The sequence below is a fragment of the Peromyscus leucopus genome, chromosome 8b (genome assembly GCF_004664715.2).
Source record: "Peromyscus leucopus breed LL Stock chromosome 8b, UCI_PerLeu_2.1, whole genome shotgun sequence".
NCBI classification, from domain to species: Eukaryota; Metazoa; Chordata; class Mammalia; order Rodentia; family Cricetidae; genus Peromyscus; species Peromyscus leucopus.
The window spans coordinates 25,290,814-25,312,769 of NC_051086.1; the positions used below are offsets into that span (position 1 = coordinate 25,290,814).

The following is a 21,956-nucleotide window of genomic DNA, read 5'->3' on the forward strand; positions in this document are numbered from 1 at the left end:
TTGGCTACAGGTCTAGAGTATCTGTCTGACAATTTTACTGTCAGCAGTTGAGGCAAGGGCAGTTCTTTGCCCAGTAGGCCATTTTGTGCCAAGGTGAAGACAAACTTTCAAACTGAAATGTCTCAGAACCCCAACATTCTCTCGGGATCAGATCAGTGCTACCAGGAGCAATCGTGTCTCATGTCAACAGAATTCCAAAGTATCAAAACATTTAAATGCCATATTCTCCACATCAATGAAGTGTTTGAAGATTACCTATCCATCTGACATATGTTTCTATAAATCTGGAGAATCGAACATAACTATAGAGATGACAAGTATAGGTGACTATAAATCTCTTAAGTCTTATCTACCTAGATAACCTAAGGACTAAGGCTTCGTGTAAACAGGGCAAACAGTCTGTAAGCAAATGTACAGTAAAAGGACAGTGACCTCAAAATTGTAACAGTACACAAAATAACTAAAGCAGAAGTAGGAATGTATAGTACAATATGCAATATGACAATAATCCTAAATATGTATCAATATACCAAATATCCTAAACAGAAGTAGAACATACATACAGTATGACATAATTTTACACATGTATCAATATACAAACATTTCAAATAAGAGTAGAAATTTATGTACATTACAACAAATACGGTTCTATATTTGTATCAATATATAAATTATCTGGAATAAGAATATAAAAGGTTGCCGGGCGTTGGTGGCGCACACCTTTAATCCCAGCACTCGGGAGGCAGAGCCAGGCGGATCTCTGTGAGTTCAAGGCCAGCCTGGGCTACCAAGTGAGCTCCAGGAAAGGCGCAAAGCTACACAGAGAAACCCTGTCTCGAAAAACCAAAAAAAAAAAAAAAAAAAAAAAAAAGAATATAAAAGGTTTACATTTGCATCAATATATAAGAATCCATAACTGCAATTTATCTAAGGCTGATATTTTACTAAATTAGTTTACTAGTATATATAATAATCTACCTTAATATGCTATACCTACCCATTATTCTTTTTTTTTTTCTTTCTTTTCTTAAGGGAAATACCAAGTCCAATGTTTTCTTCCACCCCCACCCCTATAACCCTTATCCATAACTCCCAGAAACATGAAACCTTTGGGAAAAGGGGGGCATCGTTTTCTTAGAATAGCTTCCTGCTCTTCAGGGGGTGATGGTATCTTGAGACTGGCTAGAAGTGTCGTATGATGAACTGTCTTATGGAATTACCTTTGAGAGTTTTCAGTCCAAGGTTAATCATTGAGTAATATTTGTGAGTACCATGGCATAATTCTGAACTGGGTAGAGGTGTTGTGGGGTTCCATCTTCCTTCTGGAGACTTCAGAGATTGCTATTGGAAAAGACTTATTTTTTACTGTGGAAAACTTGGACATTATTAATATCAAAATGGAAAGTTTGGATTTAAAGATGACATGACATGTAAGAAAGAATTCTGAGAAATCAAGAATAAGCAAGGAGAGAATTAGGATCTTGAAGACAATGGTCCCTTTTTATTGGTTTTCTACAGTCCCACACGAGACAGCTCTTCTGATATGAGACAAAATCTCTTAACCTTTTCTTTTAGCAGTATGCTTGGGTTTAGAGGAGTGAGCTAATTCCAACTCCAAAGCCAGCTTGGCATGTAAATGAATCTGAATCACAATTTTTCTAGAGTTAAAGAGATAGATGTTAGACAGTGAGATTTTACCCTGTGTAGATTGGTACCAATAGATTCTTCTGTTGTAGATGTTTTTATATCCAAGGTCTTATGATTTCTGGAAGATGAGTATTTTTATTATCCTGTAAAGACAAAAACAGAACCCTACCCCAACCCTTGTTTGTTAAATTATTCTTACAACTTGTAGAGATGTCACATTGGTGGATGAGCTTTTACTTTTCCTCAAGGGGTTTCTCCTGTTCAAATTGAAGTTTTACTAATTTTGTTGGTATCCATAGCTTTTCTTCTGCAGAAACAAAAGTAAAACCCCTTCCCCAACATAGGACATATTCTGGTTTCCATTCTGAGGCCAACACATCTTTGAAATAAACCAACGGTTGATTTAGCTCAGAAGTTTTGTTTGTTGTCCAATGTCTCTCTGCAGCTGTTGCTCCTTTCTCATCAGTATTGAGAAAATTCAAGGTTAATAAAGCATTATGCAATCTGTTTCTAGGCGTCATTGTTACCTGTTGCTATTTATTTAGCATATCCTTTAAAATTTGATTAGATCATGCCGGGCGGTCGTGGCACATGCCTTTAATCCCAGCAGAGGCAGGTGGATCTTTGTGAGTTCGAGGCCAGCCTGGTCTACAGAGCGAGATCCAGGAAAGGCACAAAGCTACACAGAGAAACCCTGTCTCGAAAAACCAAAAAAAAAAAAAAAAAAGTTTGATTAGCTCTTTCTATGACTGCTTGGCTTGTGGAATTGTATGGTATACCTGTAACATGCTTTATATTGTAATAGGCAAAAAACTATCTCTTCTTATTGGAAACATATGCTGGGGCATTATCTGTCTTAATTTGTACAGGTATTCACATCATGGCCTTAACTTCTAATAGGTGTGTAATCACAGAATCCGCCTTTTCAGAACTCATAGGAGTTGCCCACTGAAATTCTGAATAGGTGTCACTGGTATAGTATACATAACTTTAATCTTCCAAATTCTGCAAAATGAAACAAATCCATCTGCCAAATTTCATTTCATTGTATACCTTTTGGATTGCTTCCTGCAGGTAATGGAGTTTGGTTATAGAAGGAACAAGTAGGACATTTTTTTTACGATATTCTTGGCTTATTGTCAAGTGATGGAGAAATCCTTCAAACCTTTGCTATTTACATGGTGTTTCTTATGAAATTCTGAGGGTTCTAGCATGTTTCTTATTAGTAAGTGATCAATCTCATTATTACCGCGTGCTAGAGGTCCTGGCAGACCCATATGGGATCTGATATGTGATATGATATGATACGATATGACTAAGATATATATATATATATATATATATATATATATATATATATCCCTATTTCTGATGACTTCCTGTAATTATATGAATAATGAAGTTAATTCTGTATTATTAGGAATAAATTCAGCAGTTTCAATATGTAAAACAACTCTGCATATTGAAAGTCAGTGACTATATTGAGGGGTTCTGTGCAGTCCATCAGTACCATAAGAATGGCATGCAGTTCTGCTTTTTGTACAGAGTTATATGGACTTTGAACCACTTTACTTGTCTTTCCCTGATTTATTTGCATTAGTATATAATGTGAAGACTTCAGAAATTGGCTTTTGTTGTACAATGTGAGGAAGGACCCATTCAGTCATCTTTATGAATTCTATTCTCTTGCTTTTGGGATAATGGTTGTTAATCTCTCCCCAAAAGTTCCTGCAGGCTCTCTGCCAGTACTTTTTATCTTTCCATAGTGAGGAAATTTCCCCATTAGTTAAAAGTACTACAATTTCTTCTGGGTCCATTCCTGTCAATTGGCAAAGTCTTAATTTTCCTTTTTGAATCAAATCAGAGATCTTTTCTATATAAGTCTTTAACTTCTTACTTGGTTTATATGGTAGAAATATCCATTCCAATATAATATCTTCCCTCTGCATCAAAATACCTGTAGGGGAATATCTGGAGGAGAGTATGACCAGAATGCATTTAAGTTCTGGATTCACACAATCCACTGTGCTTCTTGTATTGTCTTTTCTACTAGAGCCAATTCCTTCTCAGCTTTGGCTGATAATTCTCTTGGACTATTTAATTCTTTGTCCCCTTTTAGGGTATAGGCCAAATTTTGTAGTCCATCTTTAGGTATTCCCATGATATCCAGTAAGTTGGAAATGCTTCCTAACAATTTTTGAAAATCATTAAGAGTCTGCAATTGATCTCTCCTTAGTTGTACCTTTTGGGGTCTAATTTTTGTAGCTCTATCTTATATCCTAAGTAATCAATAGAGTCTCTTCTTTGTATTTTTTCCAGGAGCAATTTGTAGTCTTCATTGAGGCAAAACTTTTTTTATTTCTTCAAACATGCTTTCTAATGTGCCTAACTTTGGATCAGCTAATAAGAAGATATCATCCATATAATGATAAATTATGAATTGTGGAAACTTCACAAAAATTATCTCCAATGTTTTTTTACACAAAGTATTGGCTGTTTAACATTCCCTGTGGGAGAACCTTCCATGGATATCTCTTGACTGGCTAGGAATTATTATAATCAGGGACTGTGAAGGCAAAATTTTCTCTATCATTTTCTTGTAAAGGTATGGTAAAGAAACAGTCTTTTAAGTTAATAACTATTATAGGCTATTCTTTGGGTAGCAGAGAGGGCAAGGGCATCCCAGTCTGTAGGGAGCCCATAGGCTGAATTACTTTATTAATATCTCTCAGATCTGTCAGCATTCTCAGACTTTAAAAAAAAAAAAAATGACCAGTATGGGAGAATTCTAAGGCCTGGTAGATTCTTCAATGTGTTGAGCATTTAACTGCTTTTGATTCAGCTGTTCTAAAGCTTGTAGTTTCTCTTTTGTCAAAGGCCATTGTCCAACCCAGACAGGTTTATTAGTTAGCCATTTTAAAGGTAAGACTGTTGGTACTTCTGAATGTTCAATAGAAGTTGTGCTGTGTTTATGTACAGCCTGAACAGTTGATGACTGTTTTTTATAGCATGTTATGATATTATTCCTAGAAACATGCATTGGTCTGTAGTCCCTTTCTGAGACTGTAGGAATTTTAATCTGGGTATTCCACTGTTGTAACAGATCTCAGCCCCAAAGATTCACTGCTACATTTGCCACATATGGCTTAAGCCTTCCTCTCTGTCCTTCTGGTCCTATGCATTCAACCCATCTTGAACTATTTTATTTGATATTGGGTTCCAAACCCCTGAAATTGGACATCTACCTCTTGCAGAGGTTAATTCCGGATGCCATGATTTTGGTCTAATTATAATCACATCTGCACCTGTGTCTACCAGGCCCTCCAGAACAATGCCATTAATTTGCATTCAAAGCTTTGGTCTTTGTTCATTTATGGAAGTCTGCCAAAATATTCATTTTATTATGTTCTTTGGAACTTTTGATTCATCTGTCAGAGCTGTTCTATCATCCAGTGCAGTATTGTTCTTTACATTAGATCCTGGGTTATTTAATTGTCCTGGAGAGAAATTTCCTCTACAGTGGCTGGAAATGTTTGGACCATGTTCAATTTGGGGGCCTGCAAGAGGCCCCTTGAGGTGTTTCCCAGTGGCAAAGTGTTGTCTTGTGTATCTATTATTTATCTGCACTCATTGTTCCAATGTTGGTCTTTGCCGTATTTTCTACATAATCCAGAAGTTTGTGGTCTCCTATTTGGTTTATTTCTAGAAGGAGTATTACTTCTAGGAGTATCCCATGGACAGTTTTTACTTACATTTCCTGGTGTACCACATTTAAAGCATTTGGTACCTTGGGGTCTTCTTTTACCTCTGGGAATTGCCTCTTCTATCCAAGCCTCATTACTATAGTTAAGAGACTCAACACCATTAGTATCCTAAATCCATTCTTCCAAAGGAGCTGATCTGACCTTCAATGGCGTAAGTATTCTTTTGCATTCTATATTAGCATTATTAAATGCCAAGGACTCAGTTACAATTTGTCTTAATTCTTTATCTGACACAGCTTTTGTTATAGCAGTGGTCAGCCTTTTTAAAAAAATCAGGGAAAGGCTCTTGTGGTCCCGGAAATATCTTTGTGTATATCTCAGTTGGTTTTCCTGGTTCTGGAATGTTTTCCCAAGCATTTAGAGCAGCTGTACGGCATAGAGATATTGTATGCTCATCATCAGTGGCTTGTACATTCCTATCAGTGAAATGTCCCTCACCAAGTATTTGATCTTGCAAATCAGATTGCAGAAATTCTGATCTTACCCTGCTGTACCAGGTTCCTAGCCTCCTATCTCAGCTACCTTTTTCATTGCAAGTGCTGGCTATATTCTAGAACAGCTGAGATTAACTGATTCCAGTCACCTGGTAAAATTCTATTTGAGGTAAACTATGAATTTAACATCTGTCTTACAAATGTTGAGTGTATGCCATGCATGACTACCATTTCCTCCATATGTTCAAAAAAATCTGTTATCGAAATAGGTTGTAATATATATTTCACATATGTCTCAGGGTGTCTATCATTTGCTGGCCCCTCATGGATGATGACAGGATAAGCCATTGTATGAGAGCCATCTGGAGATGTTATGACCTGTATGATCTTGCCCTTCTGCTTATTAGGTCCCTTGTCATCTTTACTGAGAGTTTCTTCCAGGGCTTGCAAACGAGCACCTAGGGTCTGTCCCAGAGAGTAAACCTCTCTTGCAAGTGATTCCAGATTTCTCATGGAATCATGCAACCTTTTATGTTCTTATGAAGCACATGATTCCAAAGACCTAATTTTATCAGTTAATGATAATCTTTCTTCCTTATAAAGTATCTGAATAGTGACAACTTCACCCTGGAGAGTTATTGTTCTATCCATTAAGTATTCATATTTGTTATCAATAAAATCAGATCTGGCTATACATTTATTATTATGGACTGAAGTTCTTGTAATAAGTTAGCAGATTCTAAACTAAGGAGCCTGTTATGTAAATCTTTATTACTACCTTGTAAATCTTGGTTAGCAGATTCCAGAGAAAGAATCTTTTTATGTAAGCCTTCATTGCTATTTTGTAAAGCCTGTATCAGTTCCAATAATGACTCATATTTGTTATTGTTATTAAACCAGTATATGAATGCTTTGTGAATTATTACAGTAAATGCCAAAATGGTACAGACCAGATACACCTTAGGAAGGTTGTATATATCTAGGAAAATGACATTCATCATATGGGCAAAAAAGTTTTTGAACTCTTGTGAAGTAATATTTTAGGCCATATTACAAGAAATATTCAGAATTTGTTAATCAGTTTCAAGGTGTAAAAGTATCAAGTACTCTTACCTGAAATGAAACACTGGCTTGCTTGTATTACCATCCTTGTGATGGGTTTTTGGGTGTAGTAGCATTTTTTCGGCCAGCAGGTGTCACTGGTGTCGAGCTAAAGCAGGTCCCACTGAAGACTTTGGCTGAACGGTAGCTTCAGGCGTGAGCGGAGTGTCCTGAGTGTCCCATGTGCACGTGTGGAGGAACAGCGGCAGCAGTGTGGCAGTGCAGCCCATGTCTCCTTGGAACATCAGGGCCCAGCTTAGCTTTCGTGGCCTCCTTGGCCCCTCAGCACCATTCCTTCAACCAAGTGTGGGGTTGAGTGGCCTGAGCTCAGGGCACGGAGTGCTCCAGGCAGTGAGGATGCTGGCCAACGACTCTGGTCCAGAGCCCCTCTCAGTGCCTGTGAGCAGCTGCAGGGGCAGCACCCTCTGGGAGCCAACTGGGCAGTGGCAGCAGCGTCTATTTTAGCTGGTCAGCCTCTGAGCCACTTCAGAGAGAGACAGTGAGGTGGCGGAAGCCGTGGGCTCGGGCAGGAGCTGGTGCATTCACAGCAGCTCTCCCGGGTCTGGGGGCTAAGCTTGATGCCAGACCAGACTCAGCTGCTCCCTTGCATCAGGAATGGAACCAGACTTTCTGGGCAAGCAGGTGCATGTGCCCAGGAGCTGGGGAGGAGGAAGGAAGGGAAGGAGCAGTTCCTGGTGGTTATGGACTGAACGGATAAGTGCTTGGTCTCCAGGAGGGGTGGAAATTTTAAAAGAGACAGGGAAGAAAAAAGACAGGGAAGCATGAGGAGTGTGGAAAGCATGCCATAGCAGCCACAGAGGAGGTTGAGGGCAGAGGCCACCCAAGCGCTTAGAGTTTGCCCCACATGAGTGCCAGATAATGTGGAGATTTAACAACTCCACGTAGTTAAGAGGAGGTTTATTTTGGGGTAACTTAGAGCCAGTAAAGGGGTTGGTTACAGGATCCAGGAGAGGTGAGATGCAGTCCAGTGGGGTTCTCTGGAGAACTCTGACTCAGTCTGCTATCCAGCATCCAGGATCATGAGGAACCAAGAGGGCTGGCATGTCCGGATCTCAGGTGTTAAGGGCTTCTCTCCTGGCCACGTCTCAGGGGCAGGTCCTAGGTAGGCATGGCAGTTACCATCTGCCTCACTGGGGTGGTGCTTCAAGGTCAAAGCTGGGATAGCTACCCACTACAGCTTAGGGACAGGAAATTCTTGCGACACAGCACAGAGATCTAATACCCCATAAAAGTTATGTACTTGTAGTGCAGACAAAAGTGCTTCTGCTGCCAATAAGTAGCAGCCAAACTTGCCAACCAGCTGACACTAAGCATGTTAAGACACTACTCAACAATTACTGGTGCCTCAGAATCCCCAGGAAGCAAGGAGACTCAGGCCTGGACAGTAGGCAGCAGAGGGAAATGGCATATTACAGCATCCTATATAGCTTAAGACGGGATGATTTATAAAATTTATATTTTGCCACATACCTTTTTATAAATGAGGAAGTTATTCCAGGACTCAAAGCCAACCACCTGGCTCCTGGGTTTACAGTGTTTATGCCATACTGTAATGCCTAGATGGATGGAACAAGATTTACATCATCATTCATGCCATAGGGTCCCATGTTACAGCCCAGTTACAGAAGCTGAATGCAAGTCTGGTATATTTTGGGGTCTCTAAAACAGTGTTCTCAATCTTTGGGTTGTGACCCTTTCACAAGGGGTTGCCTAAGACCATTGATAAACCCAAACATTTACATTACAATTTATAACAGCAAAATTAGTTATGGAATAGCAATGAAAATAATTTTATGTTTGGGGGTCACCACAACATGAACTTAAAGGGTCTGAGCATTTGTAAGCTTGAGAACCACTGCTCTAGAACAGAACTGATTGAATGTGGATGGCAAAGGGGATTTATTAGATTGGCTTAGATGATACAGACTAGATAACCCAACAGCTGTGGAGAGGCTAGTGCAGCCTCCACCAGCTTTGTACAAGATACTTTGTTCTAGGGGTGCCTGGTGGTCCACTACTGTAATCTTAGCATCTGGGAGGCCGAGACAAGAGGGTTACATAAACTGAGTTTCAAGCTATGTTTTTCTTTGTTCTATAGCATTGGTTCAGCCCTGCTGAGTGAGGCAATCTCAAGATAACAGTACTGTGGGGGAGCTAACTGGGATGGTGGGTTGCCCACCCTTGGAATGTATTAAATCACACTGGAAGCCAGTCAGACACTAAACTGGGGCTTGGGCAACTTGCTTCATCTTTCTGTGCCTGTTTTTCTTCTGTAAACCAAAGGCACTGCTACTATCTTTTGGCCTAGCTTTCTTTCCTTTTGTCTTTTCTTGCCTTCTTCCCCTTTCTTTCCTTAAATTAACAGGTTCTCACAAATGAAACTTGGGGCCTTGACTGATACGTGGTTGCCATAGTAAGTTCTAACTTAATGTTAGTTATCCTGGCATCCATTTTAAAGGTAGTTGGTAATTTTTCATGTGAGAAGCAGATTATAGTCACCCTTGAAGTTACTGCTCTCCATGTGCCCCTAGTGTCTCAGTAGCATCTATTTAGTTGTCTGTGCTATATGTCTGCCTTCTGTGACCTCCCTTCATGTGGAATGACAAGATACAACTCAACTGCCCTATGTCCTGCATGAACTGTGTACATGCTCACAGCAGTCACAATCTCAGAGTGTGGCCAAACAGTGAAATCCACCTGTCAGAACCCCATTGAGGGAACCTGGATGTGAGTGAGGGCTTTAGTCCCTCAGAACTTTCATGTCCTCTCTACCTGCTGGCTGAGCACCCTGCTCTCTGGACTTCCCATCAATCCTGTGATCACCCCTCTTCTCTCATGGACCTGTGAATAATAAAATATTTCTGTTTCATGTGCCGTGTGCTGCCTCCTGGGCCACAGTTGAACCTAACCCATCCTAATCAGACCATGGCTCTCTTGGTAAGCAACTGGTTGTGGTACAGAGCCACAAGGTGTCTACCCACATAAACAAGCTTCCTATTAAAGGGACATCTGGACACTTAATCATCTTACAGTTGCAATTACCTTAGATCAATTTAAAAAGATTGATTTGGGTGTTTTAATCTAGTCCATTGTCCTGTTGCTTTTTTGACCTGTTACCATGGTAAGACTATGTGATGGAAGAGGAGGCCAGGGTCCAAGGAACTCCTTCAAGAGCATGCCCCAATGATTTCCCTTCTTTCTACTAGGCCCTACCTTATCAAGATTCCACCATCTCCCAATAGTGCCCTCAACTGAGGACCAAGCCTTCAACACAGGGGCCTTTGGGGGCCATTCCAGATCCAGACTGCAGCGGATAGGAACCAAGCCAGCCACCAGGAGAAAGAAGTTTCCTGTGAGAGGTATACCATAAAGTTCCATGACTGTCTCCCCTGGGCCCTTCAGGCCAGGGCTGGAATTTATAGCCTTTCCAGGGAGACTTCCAGAGTGGATTAGAGGAGAGTGACAGTGGGGTGCTATACCAAGGAAAAGCAAGCCCTTACTAGTAGTAATGGTTAGCCGAAAAAGGGTGTGGGGACTAAGGATGAGAAATACCTTGTTTCCTATTACTAGTTTACTGGGACAAGGAGGCCACAGGAGTTGGCCATCTGGCTAGAAAACACTTTTTACAAATCATAATACACGAACATTTTCCTAGTGGGAACTGTAAACAAAGCACTGGAAGTCTTTGAACACCCCCACTCCACACTCAATCTGTGGAGCTGGCACTGCTATTAGCAGTTTATTATTTCCTTCCAGAACCTCAAGGCATTTATTCCTATAGAATCCCACACCTCCAGGAGAGCATGGCCAATGCTGTCCCCAATGCTGGTCTCATTGCTGAGGTGAGGCAAGATTTTAATTCTAATGAACTCTTGTATCACCTCATAATTTTCATTGACATGTAATTACATATCTTTATGGAGTATAGTGTGATGGTTTGATACATTTATGTAGTGTACATCAGCAAGTCAGGGTAGTTAGTTGGCATCTCCATCTCCTTAAACATTCATTAAAAAAAACAATAAGTTGTCACAAACCACAGTCACCCTATTGTATTGAACAACACTAGAACACATTGCTCCTGTCTATTTTCAAACCTCTTAATGCTGCTCTCTCTACTCTTCTTCACTTCTAGTGACCACTATTCTCTCTGCTCCCATGGGGTCCAAATATTTGATTGAAAACTTTTAGTATTTACTCCCTAGATTGATTGGTTGGTTGATTAATTTATCTGCAGACAGGCTCTCACAGTATAACTGGCTGGTCTTGAACGCAAAGATCCACCTACCTCTGCCTTCCAAGTGCTGGGATTAAAGGCACCTGTCATTACACCCAGATCCTGAGAATAATCTTAATGTTGTCCTATTGAAAAAACAGGTATCATAAGTGTTGGGAGGAGGTTTGACTTCAGATTTTCCTAGTAATTGGGTGATTGATGAGTTGATTGATTGTATTTAGTAGTATTGGTGATTGAATCTGTAGGGCCTTGTGCATTTGATGCAAATACTCTTACCACTGATCTTGGCCCTTGGCTTTCATTCAACATACACCCTAGAATAAATCGTTTTGCCTTTCTAAATGTTTGCTCAACAATAATGAGAGTACTTCATCAGACCTCCAGAGTCTCTCAGTTCAGATCTCCCAAAGTTCCAAAGCACCTGTACCAGAAGTTTAGTGTTCTTGGGTCTTTGTAGCATCTGAGTTAGCTGATCTTGACTACTCTAATAGATTCTTTAAGCATCATTCATGGTGGCTACTGACATGTATAGAGACTTATCGGTAACATGTTATTGGATATTTTCTCTGGTCATTGTTCTTTATTTGCTTGCTTGCTTGCTTATTTTTCTTCTTCCCTTCCTTCTACTGGAATTCTGCTTGTCTGAAAGTACTTTTTTTCTTTTTCTTTTGTTTGTTTATTTTTAGTGACTTTCCTCAAACATCAAATTATATTTATTTTTGTCATATAAATTACCAAACATTCAAAAGTAGAAAGATTAATATAATAAAATCCCTTATGTCTAGCAGAAAACAGTTGTGGCCTTAGGTAAGGAGAGAATGCATTCAAAAAGACTTTCTGTAACAGGGAGAGCCTGGATCAAAGCTGAGGGTCTTCTTTTACTTAAAAGAAAATTAATTTATTACTAGGAGTTGGGGCACATGCATGCCAGGCCTTTTGGCATGTGAAGGTCAGAAGACAACTCTCTAGGAGTCAGTTTTCTTCCATTGTGGATTCCAGAGATTGAGCTCTGGTTGGCAGGCTTGCACTTTATCTGCTGAACCATCTTGTTAGCCCCGGTGGTCTCTTTTAGAAGGAGAATTAAATGATTGGGAGTAAAGATGAGTCTAGAAGGCAATTACATTGAAAAACAACATTTAAAGAGCATTTCAGAGTAGAACCAGGAAACCTTAAGGTTCAGGAATAGCCTAAGCCACAGCCTGACCATATAAATTGTTGAGCAGGGTTTTGGAATATAAATTTTTAAAGCAGTGAGATTTGGTGTAAAGTTTGGCGAGTCTAGAGACTTTGCAAAGGCCACAAACTTAACAATGAAGGATGTAGCTGCAACTGTTCCAAGAAAACCTTTTATCTCAGTATGAAATGTTTTATTGTTCATGAAGCCATTTTATTAGAACTATAACTGCTGAGAATAAACTTGGCACCTAGAATCCTAGCAATTCATCAAGTATAGCCAAGTGCCAAGATAACTTTATTGTGTCCATCAACTTCCTTTTCTTGTAACTTGTGGAGTCTTCTATTTCTTTTCTTTAAAAGTCCCATGCAACCCAAGCCTTCGGGGAGCACTTGGTCAATCTGTTTACAAATTCCAAGACCCAAATAAATTTCCTTTTTCACTCTTGCTGCTTCTAATTTTGAATAATCAATACCAGGCAAAGTTCACTACTGTGACATCCATCACTCACTAAATTCAGAGTCAGAGACGCAGCTCACTTGGTAGAGTGCTTGCCTAGCATGCACAAGGCCCAGGGTTTGATCCCCAGCACTACATAAAATAAGTGTTTAATCCCAGCACACTGGAGGTAGAGGCAGGAGGGCCAGAAATTCAAGGCCAGCCTAGTCTATTTTTCCACCCTCCCTTTTACCCCTCCCACAAATTTTGACTAATGTTAACCTTCTTCTAAATCCCTGGTGACTCCCTCAGTCCCCCATCAGCCACAAAATCACTCTTTTATAGACCATCATTTTATTCATAATATTGTTTCCTACAATCTAAGCTTTTTCTCTCTATCATACTTCCAAACAAGAAAAAGCTCTTACTGTGCCTTAACTGCAGTTCCCCTACCCCAGATACATAAGTGTCTAATCAGGAGTTTTGCACCCACAGTGTTTTAAAAATAAGGAAAAGCTAATTATGACTGTTTTAGTTACTGCTCTATTGCCCTGAAGAGACACCATGATCAAGACAATTGTTATTAAAGACAAACATTGAACTGGGGTCTTGCGTAGAGTTTCAGAGGGTTAGTCCACGATTATCATGACAGGAAGAAGACAGGCATGGTGCTGGAGCAGTAACTGAGAGCTTTACATCCTGACCCACAGGCAGAAGTCAGGAGGAGGGGGGAAGGGGAGAGAGGAGGAGAGGGAGAGAGAGAACTAGACCTGGCATGGGCTTTTGAAACCCCAAAGCCCACCCTCCAGTGACATACTTCCTCCAACAAGGCCACACCTGCTCCAGCAAGGCTACACCTCCTAACCATTCTTAAACAGTTCCACTTCTGGCAACTAAGCATTTACATATATGAGCCTATGAAGGACATTTTTATTCAAACCACCACATTATTTTCCATATGTATATGAGAACATGAGTGACTGAAGCTGTGACTTCAGCTTTAGTCCCCTTGCACTAGCAGGCTCCAGTCAGAAAGAGTAGAGAAAGTTTATTCTCTCTTACAGTATGGTCTATAGACTTAGAAGTGTTGAAACAGAAGTATTGATTTCTCATTGGGGACCATTTGGAGTAACTAAACACAGGATAAAATCATGGATCCTCTGCCTTCATTTTGTATGTCTGTCTCCTGTATATTGACTGAAGGCATAGAGAAAAGTCATTGTTCTAAACCTGTAGTCGCTTTGAATTCCAGGAAAAAGAAAACCTTCAGGTACAGAACATCCCCTAGAAGAGGAGGACCAGGCTGCTGCAGGGTACAGAAGTGAGATCTTTCAAGAACTAGACTGAGTCTCTCAAGCCATGACAACAGTAAAGGTTTCACCACCACCTTGCAGAGTCAGAACCAGGGCTGCATAACTGTGTATATCCATTTCACAGCCTTGAAAAAACAACTTCAAAATAAAATATTCTACAGTGATTCTAGTACAATGAATGTCCTGTGTAGCTATAACTAGAAATGTATAGAGTTGTGTGTCTAAACCTAAATATTACAAAAAAGTTGAGAGTTAAAGGCATGAGTTGGATATGTGCAAAGTGATCACTATGTGCTCTTTGAATTAGTTAGTTGTTTGACAAAGTGATTGATGTATTCCAGATTTGCCTTAACATGTAGTCAAGGATAACCTTGAACTCTTAATCCTTTTGCTTCAACCTCCCAGTGCTGGTATTGCAGGTGTATGCTGCTATACTCAGCAAGTGTGTGTGTGTGTGTGTGTGTGTGTGTGTGTGTGTGTGTGTGTGTGTTGCTGGGGAGGAAACCCAGGGCCTCAACATGTTTTATCACTGAACTGTATCCCTACCTAGAGTTCTCCTTTCTTTTTTATTTATTTTATTTCATGTGCATTAGTGTTTTGCCTGCCTGTATTTCTGTGTGAGAGTGTCAGGTCCCCTGGAACTGGAGTTGCAGATAGCTGTGAGCTGCCATGTGGGTGCTGAGAATTGAACCTGGGTCCTCTGGAAGAACAGTCAGTGCTCTTAACTGCTGAGCCATCTCTCCAGCCTGCCAGTGTTCTCTTTTCTATCCAAACTTTGCATCACACATAACTGAACATGTGAATTGACCAGTACAAATTTTGATGTTTCTGTGGTCTGTGTACCATTCTGATGGAACCCACCATCAGGCAGCCCAGTAGTAACTATCTCAGATCTGGCTGCCATCTATTGGCATTGACTCATTGCATGTTTCATTGTGTAGCTGAGGTGCACTTGACATCAGGAATCAAGTCTGGACAGCTTGTGAATGTGAAGTTCTGGAGGCCCATCAAGCCACATATTCCAATTCTCACTTCAGAAGTTGAAGCTGAATTCATATCAAAAGGACTTTCGTGTACTGCAGTGCTGACTGTTGCTGACTTCATTGTGTGTTGAATGGATTTATGTTCCTGAAGTAGACATCTTTCTAGAATGGACATTTCGTGTTCCATAAGAGAATTGTTAATGACACTAACCCATCCATCAGTCCAGTGGCATGCATGTGTTCCTAACTATATCATGAGCATCCCCTTGGAATAAAGTTAATTAGACATCCCAAACACTGCCATCCCAAGGACTAAATACTGGCCACCTAGTAGTGTATCAGTAAACACAGATGCTCTAATATCTAGAAAACATTTTGTATTCTTAGAAAACAAAATTAAAATGAGATTTGTACATTAAAATGTTATTGACAAATTATGTCATCCTCTAACTTGAAACAAGAGTGCAAATGTATGCCTGGGGAGAGAATGAGGATACCTTGGGGGTCCTAACACATGCTGTCAGTCATAATTGTTTTTTTTTTTTCTTCAAGTACTGAATGCATGGAAATAGCTGCTTTTTGGCTACTAAGATTTCTGCAAGACTAGCTAGCCATGGCTGTGTTAAGTCTTTGTCATCTGAAGTTTTGATCTTTGTTTTACAATTAAACTCATGAAAATTTGACTCTAATGACTATTTTTCAAACTAGCTCTTTAAATGTCTGTTCTCGTGGCGTTTTGTGTAAAACTACCCAGCTGTTGTCTGTCAACATCCTACAGAACTAAACCTTCTAACAAATGTAATCTGAATAGGATTTAAAATTTTGTACTTTATATGTATGAATGTTTGCCTTAGTGTAAGTGCTCATGTATACCTGGTGCCTGGGGAGGCCAGAAGGGTGACAGATCTCCTGGAATTTGAGTCATAGATGGCTGTTAGCCACCATGTGTGTGCTGGGAACTGAACTCAGGTTCTCTGCAAGAGCAGAAAAAACACTGACCTACTGAGCCATTTCCCCAACCCTATGAATAGTATTTTAAAGATGCTAAGACATCACCTCCAGAACAAATAAAATGAAATTTGGGAATGGACCTGAGGGAAGCCAGGCCTATGGGCCATTCCATTCATATCACTTGAATTCTACCCTTCCCCAAAAAAGGTAGCACTGGCTCCTTGGCATCTGCTCCTCCTTCCATTTTGCTCCCCTTCCCACATATCCTACAATGTGGGAACAGAAAAGACCAGCCAGAACAGATTTCATCCTGGTGACAGGGGTAGTTAAGACCAAACTACTAGACAGTTAACCAGAGTAACATCCAGCGCAGGCTGCTATGGTCCCTCCACAGCCAGGTGCTATGTTGTTGTCTGTGGCCCATAGTACCACCAAAGGCCACATGGATGCCCAGGGTGGCAACCTGTGACCATGTTGGTGTCTGAGGGCTGTGCTGCCACCAAGGGCCTTGCCAATCTGGGTGGCCTGTGCTGCCACATGAGGCCATTGTAATCTTGGCCTTGGGTTGGCCCACCCTAACATCTACCCCATCTGTGACCTGCTGGGGTGCATGAAGGGACTGGTCCTGTGGAACAATAACTGCAGGATTTCCATGACTTGGGACAACAGCAGGATGTCCATTTTGGTGAGGGTCCAGTGATGGTGTGCCAGGGACCTTGAGCCAGATCAATGAACATTTTAAGGGTGATTGGACAAAAAGGTATATGCATGACACACTGCAGCTCCCAATGCCACTAGGATGAAGAGGTGTTGGAAAGATGGAGAAGTGAGGTGGGTTTTTATTGTTGTTTTGTTTTTAATTAATTTGAGGGGGCACACTGCAGGGGTGAGGGGCAGATATGGAGCGAACTGGGAGGTGAGTGGGATTGGGGTGCATGATGTGTAATTCTCAAAGGATTAATAAAGAGGTTTTTTTTTGAAGAAGAAAATCTCTAAGTTAGAGGAGAAAAGGAGGAAAATTATGGAACAAACTCCAGCATAGGGAGGGTTAGGCAGCTAAGGGACAGAACAGTGTGGCCATAGGGACAGGGAGGATCAAGCAGAAACTCCACCCAAGCGAGGACTCCAATATCATAGCAGCCAAGAGAGCATAGAGAAGTCACAGGCGTTCCTAAGGGAAGGCAAGGAAACTCACAATGTACAGGCTTTGGAGGACACAAGGGGAGATAGAGCAAGTAGCTCCAAGGGGAAGGGGCCGGAGGAAAGGGTTGCAGCCCCTGGAGTATGTAGAGAATGCAGTGAGCTGCAAGAATATAGTATAGAGATTCAGCTGTATATAATAAGCTATACCTTGACTGACCGAGGTGTCCTTCTAGAAGAAGCCATTTATCAAGGAATATTTGCCATTATTTAGCTTATTAATATATATCAGCTGTCCTCTGCTGTGAAATTCTTGTGTGCCCATATACTACTAGGCCATACTGGCAAACAACTAAGTTTCTCAGACCTACTGCTGTTCCACTAGGTAACTAACACCCCTGCTGGGCCTAGAAGACAGGTGGGCCGTAGATGCATAGTTTTGTTTCTCGTGCAAATGAAGCTCAGTCCTCCCTTCCCCAGACAGGGAAAAAGGCATTCCAGAGCAATTGACTCAGAACAAAGGAGGTTTTTGCATAACCAGGTGCAGTAAAGACTGGGGCAGAATTCCTGGGCAGAGCAGAGCCACGTGGCCAGAGAGAAGAGAACAAGGAGAGTTTCTGTAGATGATAGACAGAGCTGTATGGCTGGAGAGAAGGGAAGAAGGCAGAGATTCTGTAGATGGTAAGGCAGGTCTTTTGTAGAGTTTTCTCAGAGCCAGGAGTAAGGAGCAAGGAAAGAAAGATGGAGGAGGGAGGAACAGGGGAGAGTACACAGAGGTATTTCCAAGCCACACAGTGCACTGGATTTACCTTTTGCTAGTACAGAAAAAAAAGGGGGTGGGGGTTTCTGGGCTACATTCTGCTGGATGGAGGCATAGACCCACTGCTTCCCAGACTCAGCAGTGAGCGTGGATCCCAGAGCTGGTGATAAATATACCTCTGCCATATTGGGAAGCTGAGGGGGGCAGAGTCAACAGCCAAAGTCATCTCACAGCTTAACAGTTTAAAATTTCTCCTGGCCAGAGAAGGATTGTAGATTCACAATAAGACAGATTCAGATGGAATAAAACTCTAAACAGTTTACATCATGTGTAAAAAAGGTATGTAGACTTGAGAGAGAGAGAAGAGAAAGGATATAGTCATAAAAATAAAGTCTTAAAAATAGAATAATATATAAAAATATAATAAGCCACATAAAGATGGAAATTACAGTTTGGATTGTGTTGTCTTTGGGATTTTTAACTGGAGAGAGACATTTGATTGTAAAAGTTGCTGAGTTAAACCATTATATATATATATATATTAAGGGTATCTTGATTTCAAAATTTGTGTCTAAGGATATGTTGCTTTGGAGAAGATTGTTTCCATAGAAGATGAGAACCTATGGATTGCTTCTAGGCTAATATGGTTTGATCAACCAAGACTCCCTCAAAGGTTGATATAGCCTCACAGATTACTGCAGCCAAGATTTAACTGTAATTATTAATTTTCTCAGAATCCTCATAAGATTGCCAGTGCCCCAACCAGCAGGAAGTAGTATGAGAAGCTATGTCCAAATTCCCAAAATAGTGTTTATAAATGTTTATTTTTATTTAAAGGGGATTGATTATGAATGAGATCTCTTTCTAAAGAAGAAAAAGGATATAGATATTAGGATGAAAGGGTAGATTATTGAATCTACTTTTAAAGAGTATTAAATTTTTTTGAAATGTTTTATATTGCTATGGATTTTAGTTTACTGATACAAATTTAATTTTGTTATACTGTATATATATTTCTACTCTTGTTTAAGGTATTGTGTTTGTGCAACTCATTTAAAATTGTAATGTATAATTAAGAAATACAGATTAATAATTAGTCATCTATGATAATCAAACTTATATAGTCATGTTAGTTAAGTTTTCTAGGTATACACAGATATATTTCAGTTAGGTAATCTTCAAACACTTCAAAGACCTACAGAATATGGCATTTAAAATATTTTAAGAACTTTGACTTTTCTGGACATTGAGACATGTCTGCTCCTGGCAATACCAATCTACTTCAGAGAAGATGATGGGCATCAATGAAACTCCATATGGAGTTTGCTTTCTTTTTTTTTTTTTTTTTTTTTTTTTTTTTTTTTTTTTTTTTTTTTTTTTTTTTTTTTTTGGTTTTTTGAGACAGGGTTTCTCTGTGTAGCTTTGCGCCTTTCCTGGAACTCACGTGGTAGCCCAGGCTGGCCTCGAACTCACAGAGATCCACCTGGCTCTGCCTCCCAAGTGCTGGGATTAAAGGCGTGCGCCACCACCGCCCGGCGGAGTTTGCTTTCTTTATGGCAAAAGTTAGTCATTTGGGAAAAAAAACTGCTCTTACCTGGACTGCTTGATAGTATGTTATATAAACTGGACATGCAGGACCCAGGGGAAAATGACCACTGAACTTTGCCAAAACAGGGAGAGATGGTCCTTAAGTTTCCTGCTTCACAGAGGAGACTGCCAGACATTTTGCAGGACACAGGGAGAAGCCACTGATGAACTCTGCCAATAGGCGAGAAGGTCTTTCAAATTTCTGCTTCACTGAAAAGTTTGCCAAAGCTGAAGATACACGCCCCAACATTACAGAGGAACTTTGGATGACTGTCCAGGCAGCCAGATGTCTCTGTCATTTCTAGAATTATGAAAGTTGCTTGCAATACACTTCCTGTTAACTTAGGTAATATTATATCCTTCTGAGGTCTTTGATGTAGTTGAAGACTAGATAGTTACAATTTTCATTGGTTATGATAAAAGATAAATTAGATATGAAACTTTAGACTCACAAATATAGGCTAGATGATAGAATATTTTCTTTAAATTTTTCAAATACAAATAGACTAGATATTATAACTGTAATTCTTGCTTAATAACTGTTCTATTATATGTAATTTTACTATGTTAAAATTAAAACCTTCCTTTTTGATTAGACAGAAAAGGGGAAGTGCTGTGGGATATCTTTCTGTGTGCTGTGAATATGTGTTGCTCCCATTGGCTAATAAATAAAGCTACATTAGACTATGGCAGGGCAGGATGGAGCCAGGCAGGAAAATCATCCAAGGGAGATAGAGGAGAAAAGAGGGTGGAGGCAGACGCTGCCAGCTGCTGCCAGGAGAAGCATGTGAAGATGTGAAAGTATCAGTAAGCTAAGAAGCCGTGTGGCAATGCATAGATGAATAGAAATAGACTGAGTTAAGTTGTAAGAGCCAGATAGCAATAAGCCTGAGCCATTAGGCCATACAATTCGTAATAATATAATTCTCTGTGTGTTATTTGGGACCAAGCAGCTGAGGGACATGGGTGGGAGAGACTCATCCCAACCGTGGGGGCCAGTAAGACCAGAGAAACTTCTGGCTACACACAGAGACACACACATAAACACAGACACACATTACACACACACACACATGCACAGACACACACACATACACAGAGACACACATTACGCACACACATGCACAGAGACATACACAGACACATACACACACATATACACAGAGACACACATACACACAGAGACACACATTACACACACATGCACAGAGACACACACAGACACATACACACAGAGACACATATACACAGACACACATTACACACACATGCACAGAGACACATACAGACACATACACACATTACACACACACATGCACAGAGACACACACAGACACATACACACAGACACACATATACACAGACACACATTACACACACACATGCACAGAGACACACACAGACACATAACACACAGAGACACACACATTACACACACATTCACAGCTCAGGCAACGTAAGCTATACTGTCACCCATCTGTTTAATTTTCAGAGAGATATCTACGGAGTCATTCGTTTAAGGGATTATGGGACATCTATGGCCAGATGCTGCACCAGGTCCTGATGTGGAGAACACTCGGCAGGCTCTGCCCTCCCAGAGCCACCATCTACAGCAGAGCTAGGACAAGTAGGAAGTGCACATAAGACGCCCTGTACAGAGTTGTGGTCTGTGAGGACAGTGAGAAGGCAGGCAGGAACTTTTAACTGGAGTTGGAGACCAGGGTGGCCAGGAATTCATTATCCTCCTGCCTCTACCTCCCCTGTACTTGGATTACAGGTGTGCAGCACCCTGTCCTTTCTGCTCGATATTTTAATTGAAAACAGAAAATGTGCCTCTCCCAGATCAAGGTCAGAGACACAAAACTCACTCGGGGCATGGATGGGCTTATTTACGGGTCTCATGCACACAGCGCAGCCTCCAACCCCTTGTTTTCCTGATATGCAGCCACATCACACTGGTGCTATGTGTGGTGCTATGATTGGACCTATGGCTTCCTGCTCTAACCCTTGAGCCACACCCTTATTTCATATTTATCCATGTACAGAGTAGACTTAGCCTCCCCACTTTTGTCCCCAGCCTGAGAACAATTCTGGCAAATGACCACCAGGTGGCAGCAGCATCTTTCTCATTTCTGCGATCTGTGACATCTGAGAGTCGCCCCCCTCCCCCGCCAGGACAGTCACACTGGGATGACAACATGAGCCCACCTGTTGGGAAAGAGCAATCTTGGCAGTGGTGGACAGCGGAAAAGTACTTCAGGAAGGCTTTTTCAAGGACGTGCTAGAACCTCGGCACTGACAGCAGGCAGGACTGTAGACCAAGATGGCCTCTGTCTTTTATCCCTAACTCAGGCAATGGCACCCCTCATCTCACAACGGGAACTCCACAGTCTGACATGATTGGTA

General features: G+C 40.9%; 1 protein-coding gene across 2 annotated transcripts in view; it reads left to right on the forward strand.

Moving 5' to 3' along the window:
• The window catches only part of Atf7ip2 (activating transcription factor 7 interacting protein 2), a 75,576-nt gene extending 53,620 nt beyond the window's left edge, over positions 1-21,956 (forward strand). Inside the window, exons 11-12 of one of the 2 annotated variants that reach the window (XM_037200701.1) lie at positions 10,174-10,326; positions 14,069-14,304. In XM_037200701.1, coding sequence (XP_037056596.1) covers positions 10,174-10,326; positions 14,069-14,163 — 248 coding nt within the window. In that variant the 3' untranslated portion in view covers positions 14,164-14,304. Of the gene's footprint in view, positions 1-10,173; positions 10,327-14,068; positions 14,305-21,042 lie in introns of those variants that run through there. The other variant, XM_037200702.1, reaches the window with a different exon arrangement.